Source organism: Stegodyphus dumicola, chromosome X1, assembly GCF_044657685.1.
Source record: "Stegodyphus dumicola isolate Sdum_Otavi_A_Nest chromosome X1, ASM4465768v1".
NCBI lineage: Eukaryota > Metazoa > Arthropoda > Arachnida > Araneae > Eresidae > Stegodyphus > Stegodyphus dumicola.
The window spans coordinates 214893181-214909181 of record NC_140780.1 but is presented as its reverse complement, the minus strand read 5'-3'; the positions used below and the strand labels follow the sequence as shown (position 1 = coordinate 214909181).

At 32.1% G+C, this 16001-nt stretch overlaps 1 protein-coding gene across 2 annotated transcripts in view; it reads right to left on the bottom strand.

Moving 5' to 3' along the window:
* Positions 1-13409, bottom strand: part of LOC118187878 (IDLSRF-like peptide) — a 215603-nt gene extending 202194 nt beyond the window's left edge. The window contains exon 1 of one of the 2 annotated variants that reach the window (XM_035358165.2): positions 13172-13409. In XM_035358165.2, the coding sequence (XP_035214056.2) occupies positions 13172-13301 (130 nt within the window). In that variant the 5' untranslated portion in view covers positions 13302-13409. The remainder of the gene's footprint in view (positions 1-13171) is intronic. The other variant, XM_035358164.2, reaches the window with a different exon arrangement.
* Positions 13410-16001: the final 2592 nt, after the last annotated feature.

The following is a 16001-nucleotide window of genomic DNA, read 5'->3' as shown; positions in this document are numbered from 1 at the left end:
ACAGTTGTAATGTTTGTAGATTCATTAGATTATATCGATGTACGAAGGTGCAGTGCTCTTGCCTGGATTCGAGCTCTGGACCTCCCGAGTACGCCTCGAGTTTGCTTCCAGTTACACCATGAAGGAAAGCGGAAAGGTGAGAGAAAATACTTTATATACTCCCCATTTTAAAGGGCGACTGGATATAAGGGGATTCAATTGTCCAAATCGTGGCGGTTATGAATTACCGTCCACCATCTTTTAGTTCAGGCGCTACATTTGGATTCTTTTAGAATTTTTCGATGCCAGGAAACTGCAGAATTCTGCAGTGCCCTTGTCAGGATTTGAACTTCGGACCTCCCGAATATACATCGAGTGTGCTTCCAGCTACTCCACGAAGGCATGCGGAAAGACGTTAAGAAATACAGTACATAGTCTTAAATATATTTTAGTAATTTATTGATAATACTAGGTGTGTAACCACGAGCTGAAATGAATTATTTAATGTAGTTAAATATTTTAAACCTTTCGTTTTTTAAATAACTTTCGCATTTCAATTAATTGCAAAAATTATTAAAAATTCTTAGAATAAATTTTTTTCCCTCCAAAATATAGACCATAAAAGAGTTATTAGCAAAAAAGCCATTAGTTTAAATTAAACAAATCCGTTACAGAAAATTTAAACCATTTAGTTTCAAGTCAGATAAATAATATACTGATTTTTCAAATACTTAAAGAATGGAAGTAATATTTGGCACAAAGTATGGGGCATGATACTAAACATCGTACCCCTCCCTTTTCTTGTCAGCAAAATATTGTGCTTCGAAACGCCAACAGTATATTAAAGTAGGAATACAAAATGCATCACTGGGCGAAAGCAATGAATCAAGATTTATGTTGACAGTATAAATATTTCGTAAAAGAAAAATCTACAGTCTTATTTTAGAGCAAATCCTCTTCTAGTAAGCATTCTAGATCCAAGAAATCGGTGTTTTCAAATATTGCTTTTAAAAGTTATTTTAATGAAAAGAACAAAACCAAAGTATTTTTTAAAGGTTTGATTTCAATAACACATGGGTTCCAATGGGGGAACGTTCATATCCTTTATAATTCTAATTTTGTGTAAATACGATCTGTAATATTAATTTATTCTAAATTATATGCTTTAAAATATCTTCAAGTTTTAATATTGAAACAGTAAATGACGAGTATATAAGACACTCATAATATCAGCATTTTGACGAAACACCATTTACTCGGTGATATCTGATAATGTCTCTGATATATAGGGTGGAGCATTTTAGATTACCCATTTCGAAAGTAATATATTCAGTGCTAGGAAAAAAAAGGAAACTGCAAATCTTTTATATCATCGTTTTTGCCACACCAGTCTATTTACATACATGCCACGTAACTATACTACTGCACTTTGTGTGCAGTGCTAAAATTATTTGTGAAATATTATGCCTGCCAAATGACCATCTCATTTAGCACTGCACTGCAGGAGATGGATACTTTGCATGATATAGTCAAGGATATCCGAGGCTATGTCTGCGGTTTCCTCCATTACACGTTCCTCACGTTCCAGTCGGGTTGCATAAACTTTATCTTCCAAGTGTCCCTAAAAGGAGAAATCCAGAGCACTTAGGTCCGGGGATCTTCTGGCCCTTGAATATCACCAAAATTTTAAGAAGTCTTCCACCGTCTTCCGTCTACGCAATGTATCCAATTTTCCATCTCCAAACATTTCAGAAAAGTATTCCTTTGGGAGACAGTTTCACAAATAACTGTAGCAAATGCCTACAAAATGCAGCCGTAAATTCTATGTGACATGAATGTAAATGGAATAGTGTGGAGAAAAAGGTGTATATGTGGAGTTTCATAGCTTTAGTGCCGAGTATATTATTTTCAAAATGTGTAATCGAAAATGACCTGTATATGCTTTTGAACCTACATGTTACGAAATCACAAGGAATGAATAGAGATTATATATCTGTCAAAATAGCTTGAAACTGTTAAACCTGAGCAAATAATTTTAAAGCTGTAAACATATAAAAATTACTAATGAAAATAGCTATCATGAACTGAAGAATATTATGTTTATTTAATGTTATGAATGCAAATTCAAAATAAAAACATTTCGGACAAGTTTTAAAAGTGTTATATAAGTGTATTCGTTACTTGTAATTTATAAGTTGAAGTGTTAGGTTTGAATTTAGTATCCGTAACATCGGCAATATGTTATAGCTTCTATAATTACTGATACTCAGGGCATATTTGTTTACTGCTGTAAACCTTGGTGTATGATTTCAAAACTTAATTAAGTTGCCATATAAATAAGATGTACTTGCGCTTAGAAGAGTGAATTAAAAAAAGTTTACCTCCTTCAGCAATGTAATGGAAGTGGGATCTTTTTCATTATAGGACAGCATGAGCCAAACAATTTTCTCTAAGACACTATGTGCACCAGTGTTGCTTAGGAGCCATCGTTCAATTAACTCTTTCTTATTTTTATTTGACAGCTTTCTTGCTTTCAAAATAAGAATGGATAATAAAAATTTTTAAAGTGTGCCATTGTATTTTGTTCATTATTTATTGAAATAACAAACCTAAGAAATATAGTTCTTAGAGTCAGTTAAAACGAAATGATTACGGCGAGTGTGTTTCTTCGCTAGAAGCATCACAATGACAATACATTTTCTGGAAAAATATCTTTGGTATGTAGTGCCCTAGAAGTTAGAAGATTCCTAGCCTTCGATTGCTTTACCTTAACTTTAATCATCCATCCACTGAAATCTTTCGAAAGTCATCCGCCTTAGAAAGAGTTTCATATTTTCGTAGAGGACTATTAACGAGAACTGCCTACGATGTACATTACTCGTACAGAATAATTGAAAACGCCACGCAGCCAAACTGGGATAAACTATCAAAACTTAACGATGTTTCCCACTTACCATTATTAGTATGTAGCTTGAATTACAGATAAACTATTGACCCCGTATTTAAATGTGAATGTTCTTCCCAAGAAAAACTACCGATATTCAGAGGTATTTTCCATCTGGTCACTGCTAGTTTAGACCAGAGATGGATAATGTTTCCTTAAAAACTAATTATTAATTACTTATGAGAAGCTCTTTGCTGGTATTAACATCACAGTAACAGGCATCAGTCCTTGAAGACGTTGCATGCTTGTAGGGTAAGATTGCAGGGGCTCAAACTCAAGACAAAGGAAATCAAGACAAAATCAAAATGAAGTAGATTCAAAACTACGATGACTTAGATTAAAAAATCAAGATTCCAAAGGCCTTGATTTTGAATCTCAGTCCAGGCCCAAAACTCTTCACTAGCTTCTGAATAAAGCAGGACATTTTCGGGCAGGTGCCCGCCGTCCCCACATACATACACCTGTCCAGAATATATTTATTCTAATTAAAAGAAAGGAGTAGGAAGGGCGCAAGACTAATTTAGATAGGATAAGCTAATCATTCAAGTAGAAATTATGCGAAGCCACTCCGGTACCCCTTTGTTAGTGAAATGCCAAACCGCATAATGAAAACCGTTGCTTTGAATCGCACCAAGACTCGTAGAAATAAATTGATTATTCAAAGCTTAATTTAGTTGAAGTTTCATTCAGAAATACATCAATGGCGTTGGACTATTGGTAAACCGCTTACTACTGCTGACCTCAGAACAAGTTTTAATAATAATTACAATTGCTAGTGCAACTGAAATAATTGTAACTGTACTATCAAATGCAGGGTGAAAGGAGAGGGTTGGTACACATTAAACAAATAAAAAACATTATGCTGTAAGCATTAATACCTGAAATAATAATAAGTGTAAAGTTTACTTAGTCTTCTTATGTTCTTATGAGCTCAAGCATCCTATGAACTTAATTATCCTTCACACAAACTTCCTTATTATAATTAAATTACTTCTTTTATCGAAAGAAGTTGTAAGTCCTGCATTCTTTATCAGAAGTAATTTTGTCAGAACTGTTGAGAATTTAATTAGTAATTTATAGAGTTTCATTTTCTTTGGTAACGCAAACTAGTGTCAAACACCTAATAAACTTGGAATGAATTACAGCTGTGTTTGTAGTATCAAATCAGAACTTACATAAAATGCACGTCTCGTGTTCACAGAAACAGCCACCATTTGTGGCGATGTAACTTAAAGTAACAGGTGAATAGGTGAGATCAGGGTCCGAACGACCAACAGCCAAATTCGAGAGTTACAATTATAAGTTCAATACTAAGCCTAGTAGTCAAAGACCACACACTGGATTTTAACTCTAAGTTGGTTCAGAACTTCTCACCGGCGTAACAATTAAATGTCGGCAGCAATAAGGCAAAGACGAAGAATTATAATCTTAGCAGAGCTGGCGAAGCGGAGAAATCACGCTCTGTCTTACATCCCCAAACCCACGACTTCTATACTGCCTAAATGATTTGCATTCTGATGAGGAAACGGAAAGAAGAAATTATAGTAAAGGCTAAAATTATAAATAACTGGTTAATTAAAAACAATAGTAACCGTCCTGGTTGATAAAATTACTCAAAAATATTTATTTAAATGCATAATGAGAGAACGTCCCAAGATTATATCAACATATTTAAATAATAAAATTGTGTAATGTGTTTCTCTGTAAAAATTACAGTCAATCCTTTAAAACAAATGAAAAGAAAGTGAATTCAGTGAGAGGCTATTAATTTGAAAACCCTGAAAATGAAGTTCATCTTTTAGAAAATCGTAAATTGAGAAAGCTACATGTATGCTTCAAAGAATAAAAAGCCTAAGTTAAAGTGCACACAGAAAAAGCATTTTTTAAACATTTAAGTCGTCCGTTGGGAATTAAAGACTCGTTAAACTTATGTGAGGAAAGCAATTTTTTTATTAAAGGCATTTATTGTCTTTTACAAGTATTTCACTTTTATTTGATAGGTAATCAATTTTATGCTTCATTGTTTCAGACAGAACGTTTTACCTCGAAGGTTTAATGCGCTATTAATCAATTACATGCGCTGAATATTATAATGAACTTTTCGCCTGTTACCTTGAATTCTGCATAAAGTGCTGCTTTAATGCAGTTTATACTTTCATTTTGTGTTCATTATTCTTATTAGTATGATAATTCAACTACAGTAGTTATTACATATAGCTAGTATAATTTAATTGATAAAAGATGAAGAGAAATTTGCTGGAAAAGAAACGTGTCTTAAAGACTTGTTTTGAAACAAAAATTTGAGCATCTACACCGCATGTGTTTTTTTTAATATGTAATTTATGAAATACGTTGGCAATGAACATGAGAAATGTGGAGCATGCATTTCACTTATTCTTATATTTTGTACAAGCTGACGAGCAGTTTTGCAAACAACTGGAGAAAACTCTGCAAATAGACTACATATCTGAATAAATATAATTTTGTTTTTCAGCTTATGCACAAGTTTTGTGATCGTTCCATGGCAAACACATAGTACTCGATATCACTAATGGTGCATCCTTTTTTAATTTGTTAGAGGACACTATTTTAGCTTAAAAAGTTCTTTAGGAACCAGACTTCACAGATATAAAATCGAGCATTTTATCTAATTAATCACAGTTTCAGCCAATCCAGTCAATCATAGAATACCTAAAGGACACAAGCAGTATGTTTGGCTTAGTTTATTTGATTATGGCAAAGCAATCGAGGGCTATCTGCCTAAGTGGAGGAATGCCTTCATGGATGACGTCTAAGGAAAACTGACTTGTATATAAGTTACACATGGAGAAAGTCACAAAAACGCCCATACAGCCAGCCTGTTCTTCGGGATTCGAAACCCAGAACGAAATACCGGTGTTCAGCGATTTTCCCGCTATGCCGCTGGTGGACCACAAGCAAGTAGAAACTGTTAACCAATCTGTTTTGTCAAGATCGTGTAATATAAAAGGGTAGCGTTTTTAAAGGTTTCTTTGGATTCTCTTCAATACATAGAGATGTCCGCCACTTTCTCAAGCGATGTAAAATCTAAACATTTTATTCCCTATCATGGCGCTATCTTTAACAAGTAACAAATAACAAGCAGCAATAAGTTGGATAAACAAGCATTCAGATAAGTTTATAACATGCAAATGCTCTCCCTCCTGATCACTCAAGCTTGATCCAACCGAAAAGAATTAATGGATGGAGCTGATCAGCTGGGGCCCAAGCTTCTGAATCACAGATTGTTCATGCTTTACGAGAGGCACTTTTGGAATGTCGGGAATCAAAATAAAGTTTATTTTTCAACACGTCTTTGAGCCATGGCCAAGGTAGTTAAATTAAAAGGTAGATGAACACATTATGAAAAAAGGTGTATATTTTGCTTTTTCATTAGTATATTTATACGCAGCAAGAAAACTTTCGAGATCGCTATAGAGAAAAAATATTTTATTGTAAGCAAAATACATTGATTTCTTAAAATGCAGCATTCTGTAATGTCTTTGCAATACTCTTAAAGTTTCTTAACTACAGTGCTTTCTGTTTTTTAATAACAAAATATATGTGGCAAATTTGCATTTATTGCCATATCAAAACGTATGAGCTGAAAAGGTGTTTGATGTAACAAAATAATTGCTCCTAGAAAGAGCATTCCACATAAATTAATTAGAAGTCCAATTGCATTGATAACATTGAAAATTCTTATTTTTTAGTTTGCAAGCAAGTATTTCGGAGCAGGAGACATGAAAAATGAGGAATGCCCTCGCCGGGACTCGAACCACGGACCTCTCGAATACGCGCCGAGTATGCTGGCCATTACACAACGAAGGCTTGCTAAGAAGGTGGAAGAAATACCTTTTAAAAACACAAAGATAAATTAGAATATTAAAATCCGAAGAAGTGAAATACTAACGAAGAATTCTGAATACATATTAACGTTTACAGCAGTGAAAGAAGAACTTCGAAATGTAATGAATCGAGAAGACTGATCTGTCTGAGGAGGGTTCATCTTCGTAAGGAAGTGATGATGACCAGCACATGCAGTTAATGTAATAAGGAATTTCTCCATACAAAAAAAAAAGTTCTTTTTTTATAGTATTATGCTACTTTTCAGTTTTTAACTGTCGGATACGTAAAGATAAGAAACCCAGTGTAATTAGGTTTGTTATGAACTTTAATGATTTTGTTTTAGTTTCCTGCTTCGGTGTAAAAGAAAGCTCTCCTATTCAACATGTTGGAGGATTAAATCTAGAATTGAATCATTGCGGGAAATAAACGAATTTATGCAACTGAGACGTTTTATTAATTAGCAAAATTAACCCAAACTTAATTTATCAAAAGGAATATGACGTCTTTGACAGGGAAATATAGGAAACATATCATTTTAATTAATATGAATGTTTTCTAGACAAATATTATTGCACAGTTAAATTTCATTTACGAACCTTTTTTGTTATTATTATGCTAAAATAAGAATTATATTTGAATTTATGATGATATATTTTAAAGAATAGAATTAAACTGTCCTTTCAAATGATATATCCACCTCTTCAGCTTCCATTCTATTTTCGGTATGAGATACCGTCGTAGCTGAATATATAAGACCGATGCTACCTACTGCTAATTCGACCAGGGCTCAAACACTGCTGGAATGAGCTGGTTGCTTGGGCAGTTTCACGGTGTTTCTCATGTGAACCAGGTTCCTTGAGTTTAGGCTGATAACCTTCGCGAGTTTTGCCGTAACTCATCATACAAATGGACAATTGCATGCATACTCATGTTCAAGAGCACATAAAATTTTTCCATTGAATAACTTTAAATTTATAAGGATATTTAGAAACAAGCACAGACATTTAAATGAACACATTTTTATTCTAACATGTGAAGCACAAAAATTTGTAAAATTTCTGAATTTTAAAACCTAAAAAATATTTTTAAAGAAAATCAGAGATTTAATAGAATATTTGTTGGAAATAAATTTAATGTTTTGCTTAGTACATTTTGGAAAGATGTGATATAATATGAACTGTAATATTTGTTTGATGGATAGAATTTATATAATGTATCTAAATAGTGAAAAAATACATTTAGAGAAAAACAAAAAATGCTACGGGTATGCTATAACGACAGATATTTTTCTTTTCTGTGTCTCTCTCTCCCTCCCCCTTTTTTAGATTTTTAATGTTGTTTTGGACCATATTATTATGTAGACTCTTATGTAGCTTTTTGCTTTCTTTTATTTTTTCTTTTAAGGATTCTTGTTTCCTTACTGTGTTTATCGCGTTTTCTAAGCATTTTCCTGACTTTGGAAACATGAGTTTTGGGAATTTTACGAAGCTCTCTACTGCGCTACTGCTGCTTGGATGCGTTACTGCTGCTTCGATTAATACATGAAGTATTCAAAAGTTCAGTCTTAGGGGAAAATAGCCTTGATTGAAAAACGTAAATATATACACTTTTCCCGTTTTCGACTTACATTTATTAAGAAATATATATTCAGGGGATTTAAGTATATGCTTCTTTGACTCTTTGAGCCCTTTCTGTTACTTAAAGATCTGATTCTGAAAGGAAATTTTTTTCGTTTTTTTATATAAATTTAGTACAAAATTATAGAAAGAATTAAAATGAGTTAAACGTATTTTAAAATTGTCCCTTTGTAAAAGAGCGTAGTATTTTTAGCTGACACTTTTTTTTATATAATTTACTAACGATTGAAGCTTTATTATATAATATGAAAATCAGCAAATTACTGTGGTATTTTAAATAAAATTTGGAAAAGAAACGTTTGGAAAGTAAATATATTCATACGTATAATATAAAATGATGCATTTTGCTGCTTAATGTAGATGCATTTTGGCTACATTTTTATATACATCAAAAACATCAGACTTAAAATGACGTCTGAGTTTTCCTGCTTTTAAAAACGAAAATTACATATACAGTTGTGTTATGCAAAATATCAGTTTTGCATAATCATTTAGGTTGTAGAGACATTAGGATTTTTTTGGAAGCCAGAGAAATGAAAAATTAGCAACCGCCTTCGCCGGAAATCGAACCACGGATGTCTGGAATACCGGCTCAGCGTGCAGAACCACTACACCACGAAGGACGCTAGGAAAGTGGGAGAAATACCTTATATACTCCCCTTTTTAAACGGCGACTAGGGTTTTAGGAGACCTAGTCGCCAAATCCTGGGTGCGGAGAATCATCATCTCCCCAACCCTTTTAGTTCGGGTGTCACTTGTAGAGACATTAGAATTTTTTGGAAGCCAGAGAGATGAAAAATTAGCAACCGCTTTCTCCAGGAATCGAACCACGGACCTCTGGAATACCGGCTCAGCGTGCAGAACCACTACACTACGAAGGACGCTAGGAAAGTGGGAGAAATACCTTATAAGGTGTGCATGTAAACCAGTTAATGAACTGAAAGCTCAGTTAAATAAGTTCGCCATGAGAAAGACTTAATTTACCGTTCTTCAGAATAACGCTTAAAAGAATTTTAAAAGTAAATAAATGTATTTACATCCTATCATATTATACGTGGCTTAAAATTATTGTAATATAGTTTATGTTTACATGAACGCAATAGTGTAGAAAATTATTGGTGTATTTTATTTTCGTGAGGGAAATATATCTCCTTTTCGTTTTTGCTCCCTGGTTTTTGCGTTTCAAGAATTAAACGAAAAGGATTTTTTATATATTAAAAAATATATAAAAAATCCTTTTCGTTTATTTCACTTTCTGTGCTAAAGTCAAATTAACAGACAAATTTTGTAAAAAAGTTAAGATTACCTGAATATGTGAGGCTTAAACGTTTGAAGCGAAAGACTGAAGGACTTAAAAGCTATTTAAACACTTAAATTGTTATGAAAATGCATTATGATTTTGTGATAAAAAATAACACTACAGAGACAATAATATTTATCACAGAGATGAAATAGCATTATTATGGTGAATAAATATTACATAGAAAATCTATAAGTAATATAGGATAATCAGCTAATGTTAGTAAACTGGACTTAATATTATTCATCAAAAATGTATCATATTGAATTTATTTGGCATATTCTACTCTCTACTACTATTAAATATATTTAGCACACTCTAGCTCTCAAAAGATGTGTCTTGCTCAAATGTTACGCGAGGAGAGCACCGCAGTTGGATAGCGGAACACTTTGAGAAAATGTATTTTCAACACGCTTACATATTTCAAGTTCAGAGCATTTCATTCAATCAGATTTTACTAAAATTTTGAAAACTTATTCGACGAACATAAATTGTTAAGTTCTGCTTTACTGAAAGTATATTTATTTAAGTGGTGATGGAATCCAAAAATCTTCAAAAAAAGGATTTGAGATTTTTACATTTTCAAATTCTTTACACATTTAGCTTTCCAAAAATACCATGCTTTAATCTCTATGAAAATTAGAATTGTAAGACATGTAATTTTAATTTGTCATCGAATGCTTTGATAAATGAGGATTTTTACATAAAAACGTGTTTTTCTTCAAACGTGATTTTTTTTATATTCGATGTACCTTTTCTCATGAACACAGGTATGCAAACTTTTTATAGCTTATTTATTAGGTTTCCTAATATTTACTGAAATGAGATTTTTTTGACAAATTTAGAAACAAAATTTACACAAATTTGTTTTGTGAGAAAAGTGCTAAATTTTACTATGTCTAATACAATATTCTATAAATTACTCTAAAATTCAAAGTATTTCAAAAGCTGATTTCAGTAAAATGAGATAGATGCACTTCAATTACAGCAAAAAATTCAAGCGTGTATCTACAGCAGATTTGGAGAAAAGATACATCCAAAATGGACAATTTAACATTGTCGGTGTAGGGGGTTCTCACTGCCCTAAATTCATTTTGCCCTTAATGTAGTGAAACCAAGCAATAAATTGAGGAAGTTCTGGAAAATGTGCACTTCTATTTCAAGGCGAATTTCATGAGTTCAGTTTAACAGTAAATTTCACAATATTTTCCCCATTAAATGATATTAAAATTAAAATAAATTTCGAAATAGAAAAGATCGACACTAATATTTCATCTGAGCAGAGAAATTTCAACAGATACATTTATATGAGGTTATGACTGTTATTTATCGCTGTCTCTGCGATCTCAGCTCAATCTGTGAAAGATTAAGAATCTGCAATACAGAATATGGCAAATATGATTAGAATCATCCTCATCACATGATATTTGAAATATTTCATTATACCATTACATGCTAAAATAACGTACATGAATAATTTGTAACTAAAAGTTGCAGATTTGGAACAAAATTTGTAACTGATAACAATTTAATATTACTAAGTTCTTATTTCATTGAGACAAATCATCAGTTATAGTAAAAAGTGCTTGTCTTAAGGCAAGACCTTTATATGCTATTCAATCAACTGAATGAACAAACTTACCTTTAGGAAGGCCACTTCATGATCATCTGATTAAAATAGCTAAAAACATATTTTGTATTATAGTAAAGCAAAAATTCTAGAATACAGTGATTCGAGTACGGAGAATTCGTAAGCCTCCGGATGACTCTGAAATTAAAAGTAACCCTTTCGCAAGAATAATTTTACACTTTTAAGTATTATTTTAGAACTACATGAAGTTGCACATTAATAGGTACTTCGTTTAAATTCAGCATGCTCATTTGTTTTTTTCCACATTGTTCCAGATTTAATAATTATTATTTTATTGTTTTTGTCAGTGATATATGTTGCCCAGTTACCACAGTGATGATTACTATTCTTTCTGTAAACTGAGGATTCATATGATTTGAGAGAGCAGAAAGATCTTCAGAATCTAAAGATTGAGGCACTATTTTAATTTTTTTTCATTTAAATTACCTGGTTGAATATTTAGAAATTTTGTCTGTCACAAATTCGGCATGTACATGCAGCGTGGTTTTAAATAATTAACCCTGATACTTAAGGCTCCCATAAGTTATATTGATTTAAAATAAAAGTTACATTTTACAAAACGTCCAAGCATAGCGGGGTTTAAGGAAATTAGAAACTTAAAAAAAGTGTAGGATATTGTAAGAAATTTCTCACTAGAATCTGTAAAGGATTCAAAGGTTCAACAAAATGTTTATAATTAAAAATATTCAAGAACCGAACTTGTTCAGGTAAAAAGAGTTTGTCTTGTGTAAGAATGTTTATAACAAGAAAAGTTATGTAAGCAATAATACTTTTTGTCAAGTTTCAGCATTTTTATCAAATGAAAGGTATTCTTACATGAATAATCTAAAAAAAATCCAAATCTCTTAAAGTCATTTTCTACTTTTTTTTTGTTTTTTATTTCATTAAAATGAACTATTAGGTAATGAGTCATTTATGTAAGCGGAAATTTTAATTAAATTCAAGATGCCAAGAAAAATTTAAAAAAAGTATTTTCTCCTCTTCAAAAATAATAAATTAAATTTCAGAACACCTCAATTCTGCTAAGTATAGTATTAAAATCTAAAGAAATGAAAAGAAATTTTGCTAATATTTTGAAATAATTTAGGCTTAATACCGTTTTTTCAAGCAGAGATTTGCACAGATTTTCGGGGGCTTTTGGAAAGCGGCAAAAAATAAGAAATATTAATATGAAAGGTAATTCTAAAATTTCATGACTCAGTTTAATATCGTGATTTAACAATCATGCGTTGATCGTAATTATAAACCCTGAAAGTATGCGGTTTGAATGATAACTATGTATAAAAACTAATTTTCTCGAAATTGTGTGTTACACAAAACAAGCTTTTCATTTTCAGTGAAAGAACTTCTTAAAAAGTGTTCCATACTAAATATAGCATACTGACTAGTATTATTTTTCCGCTTTTATTAAAAACTCTCGAAGAAAAATTGTATTTTTATATAATAAAATTTACTCTATTCAAAGTTATGGTCCTATTTTGAAGCGCGAGTTAAGAAAAATTAATAGATAATTTCAGACCACAATGCCAGTCGGATGAAAACTTCGGCCAGACTGATATTTAATTTCAAACTATATTTCTCAACGTTGTTTTCTTATGTTTTTCATGCATGTGTGATTAATAATTGTTTCTGTCATTTTTCAACTACCCTAACTTTCAAGCGGCCCGCAACTTTGAGCAACAGTATTAGCCAGTTCCGCAATATCATTGATTAGTAGAACTGAAGGGGTATGCTTGTATTTCTCTGTAAAGTGTTTTTGCTCTTATGCAACTTGTGGAATAAGATTTTCTTACCTTCCCTTTTAACATTGGCCAAGTTGTGATGAAAAACTCTCGAAAAATCGATCAGGTAAGCTCCTCGGGCAATTAAAGCCAAGCTCAAAGCTACCAACACTTGCACGTACACTGCACGTCGGACCAACATGTTGCTGCCAATGGAAATCTTCCGGGTTCCGGAGCGTGAGGATGGTCGTAAGTAGCGATCGTCAAATAACCGGATGAAAGGACTGGCGTTGGGGACCGGGGCTTTTAACGTTAGCCTGGGCCTACGCATGTTGAAGGAGAAGCGCGTCGTCGCGGGCATGCGTAGATAAAACGGCCAATAGCAGCCCTCTCACCTACTGCTTTTTCTTCGAATGGGTGGAGGCTGAAGATGACATCATTCACTTCACAAATCTATACCTAAGGATTCTGTTTCGAACACCTTGATATCAGTAATAGTTAGTCAGCATTTTTAATTTAGATATCGGAAAATTCATCTATGGTCACGGAATTATTTTATTTTATCCTGCTTTTCAAATATAAGTTAAACATCCTTCAAGGGGAAAAAAAAAAAAAAAAAAAAAAAAAAAAAAATGCGGTCAAAATACGTATACGGAGGTGCCTTAACTTTGCGATTATTGTTAATTTAAACGTAGATATTTTCAAGGCGGCAGGATGCAAATAAGCTCCAGTATTCTGCGCAGAATTATAATCTAGCGCCTCACCGTTCTTTGTAAAATCAGTCGTAGCTGCAACCCTTGAAAACACGTTAACGTTTAGATAATATTCATTCATTTATGAAAAACATTCTACCTATACATAAGAGAAGAAAAGCCTTTCAGTAAAGTTTGCGACCCAAGGAAAATAGTTTTGCCACTTTTCTGTCATCTAACACTCGGATGTATCAACCCTTTGGTGCAGATGATTATTAAAAAATCTTAAGAGCCGAAGTTTAAGTACGCAAGAACGAAAATGTTCTTTCGCATTTACTAGGAAGAACTGTACTCATGATTAAAGCTGCTGTATACAGCTTTCAGCTATTTCAGATTCTGATTTATATTATTTTAGTTTATATAGGAATTAAGGGATAACTAAATGGATTGACAGATAGTTGGTTATAAATGGAATAAATAGTTCTAAAATTACGCTCAGTGAACTACATATATTCTGGGAAATAAATTTAGGGAAGTGTTCAAAAGCTATACCCATTGAATCCTTCTAAAACTTCAAATTCTCTGAACAAAAAGTTTTGAAATTTTTAGAACATTTTCAAATTATTATTTTTTAAATCATGAGTATCAAGAAAACATATGTAAATTCTGTGTATTTATCAGCCAAGAAGTCCTTAAAGAAATAAAATTAAAGAAAATCATTCATATATTTCAGGTGCTATGGCCTCATTAACAATTATTTCAAAAAGGCTTTAAGTTTCAGATTTCCTGATAGTAATATGATAGCCGGCAGTGTAATAAAATTTTCTTCTCCGTTTTGATTAAAGTGTTAAAAAGTCAAGTCGTTTCAAATATCATTCGCTTTGTGAATTTACTTTTCCTAGATATGCTTTGTTTGATTTGCTCACATTTACTTATTTGCAAAATGGATGTCATGTCTTCAAATGGTTTGTAATAGTTGTTTAAGCACATAATTTAATAGATCTGAGTTAAGTTTAATTGCTTTCCATGTAATAGGATTTAAAAAATTTTCTAATTTTTAGAAAAAGAAAAAGATTTTAAAAGGGAAGGCTACTGTTACCTATATAGTCTGTTGGAGGTTTCGACTATAAATGATTAAAACAATCTATAATCATGAGAAAAATATGACACACTTTCTTTACTTAAACTGCGGAAAAATAAAAAGAATGCCTGTTTAAAAAAAAATGGCTTTTTCCTGAAAGACGTTTTAAAATTTTCCCCTTAGTTACGAGAAGTAGAGTGTTTGTTACAGAAAATCTTAGGCCCTAAGATGTCTTACGCCACAAGAAAGCCCTAAATATATGAGAAATAGTCAATCTAATGAAAATGGAAGACGCCAGGATAAAATGAGTTTTCTAATTTTTTTGCCTAGCATTAAATAATATCATTTCAGTCCACACTTGTTCAAGTCTAGAAGAATATACTGAAGCATTATGTTTAGAGATAAAGGTAAGAATTGAAATAATAGCAACTTTAAGCACTGTGCATGTATGTACTGTTTAACACCTAATTTTATTTATGGAATTATTTATCATTTCTTATTGTTCCTAAATTTATTTGCGATACCTGTGATAATATATTAAACGTTTTCACACTGGCATTAATAAGTCACGATTTTCAGGAAAATAATTTCTATGATGAAAACTGTCATCGTAAAATTCGGCAGGTAAAAAAAAAAAAAAAAAAAAAAAAAAAAAAAAAAAAAAAAAACATTAATTTTTAAACTCATCTTTTCGTTTGTTTACATTTGGCATAGCTATTTAATAGCCATTAAAATTCAATGACTCATCATTTCTGAGTAAGTATATTAAATTAGATATTTCGCGGAACTTGAACCCTCTTTGCCTTAAGGCTTTGTCATGATTTAAGTTCTGCATACTCTGGCGAGACATTTCTAGAGAGAACGTTTTGCGCAATCTAGTGGAATTTAGTAACTGCGAAAGGGAAATAAGGTACTAGAGCATTCATGCATGATATGCGAAAATAGCTACATAGGAAATTATACTTATTAGCTGAGTTAATTGCAGTTTGACACACTACAACGCATGTAACTGATTTAAAGCTGATATTAAAAAATATAGTTTGACATTTCAAAACTTACTTACTTAAAATGTCAAATTCACTTAGAGCTCAGATTTTTTAAGAATATAAAGCAATGATCAAACAAGAAG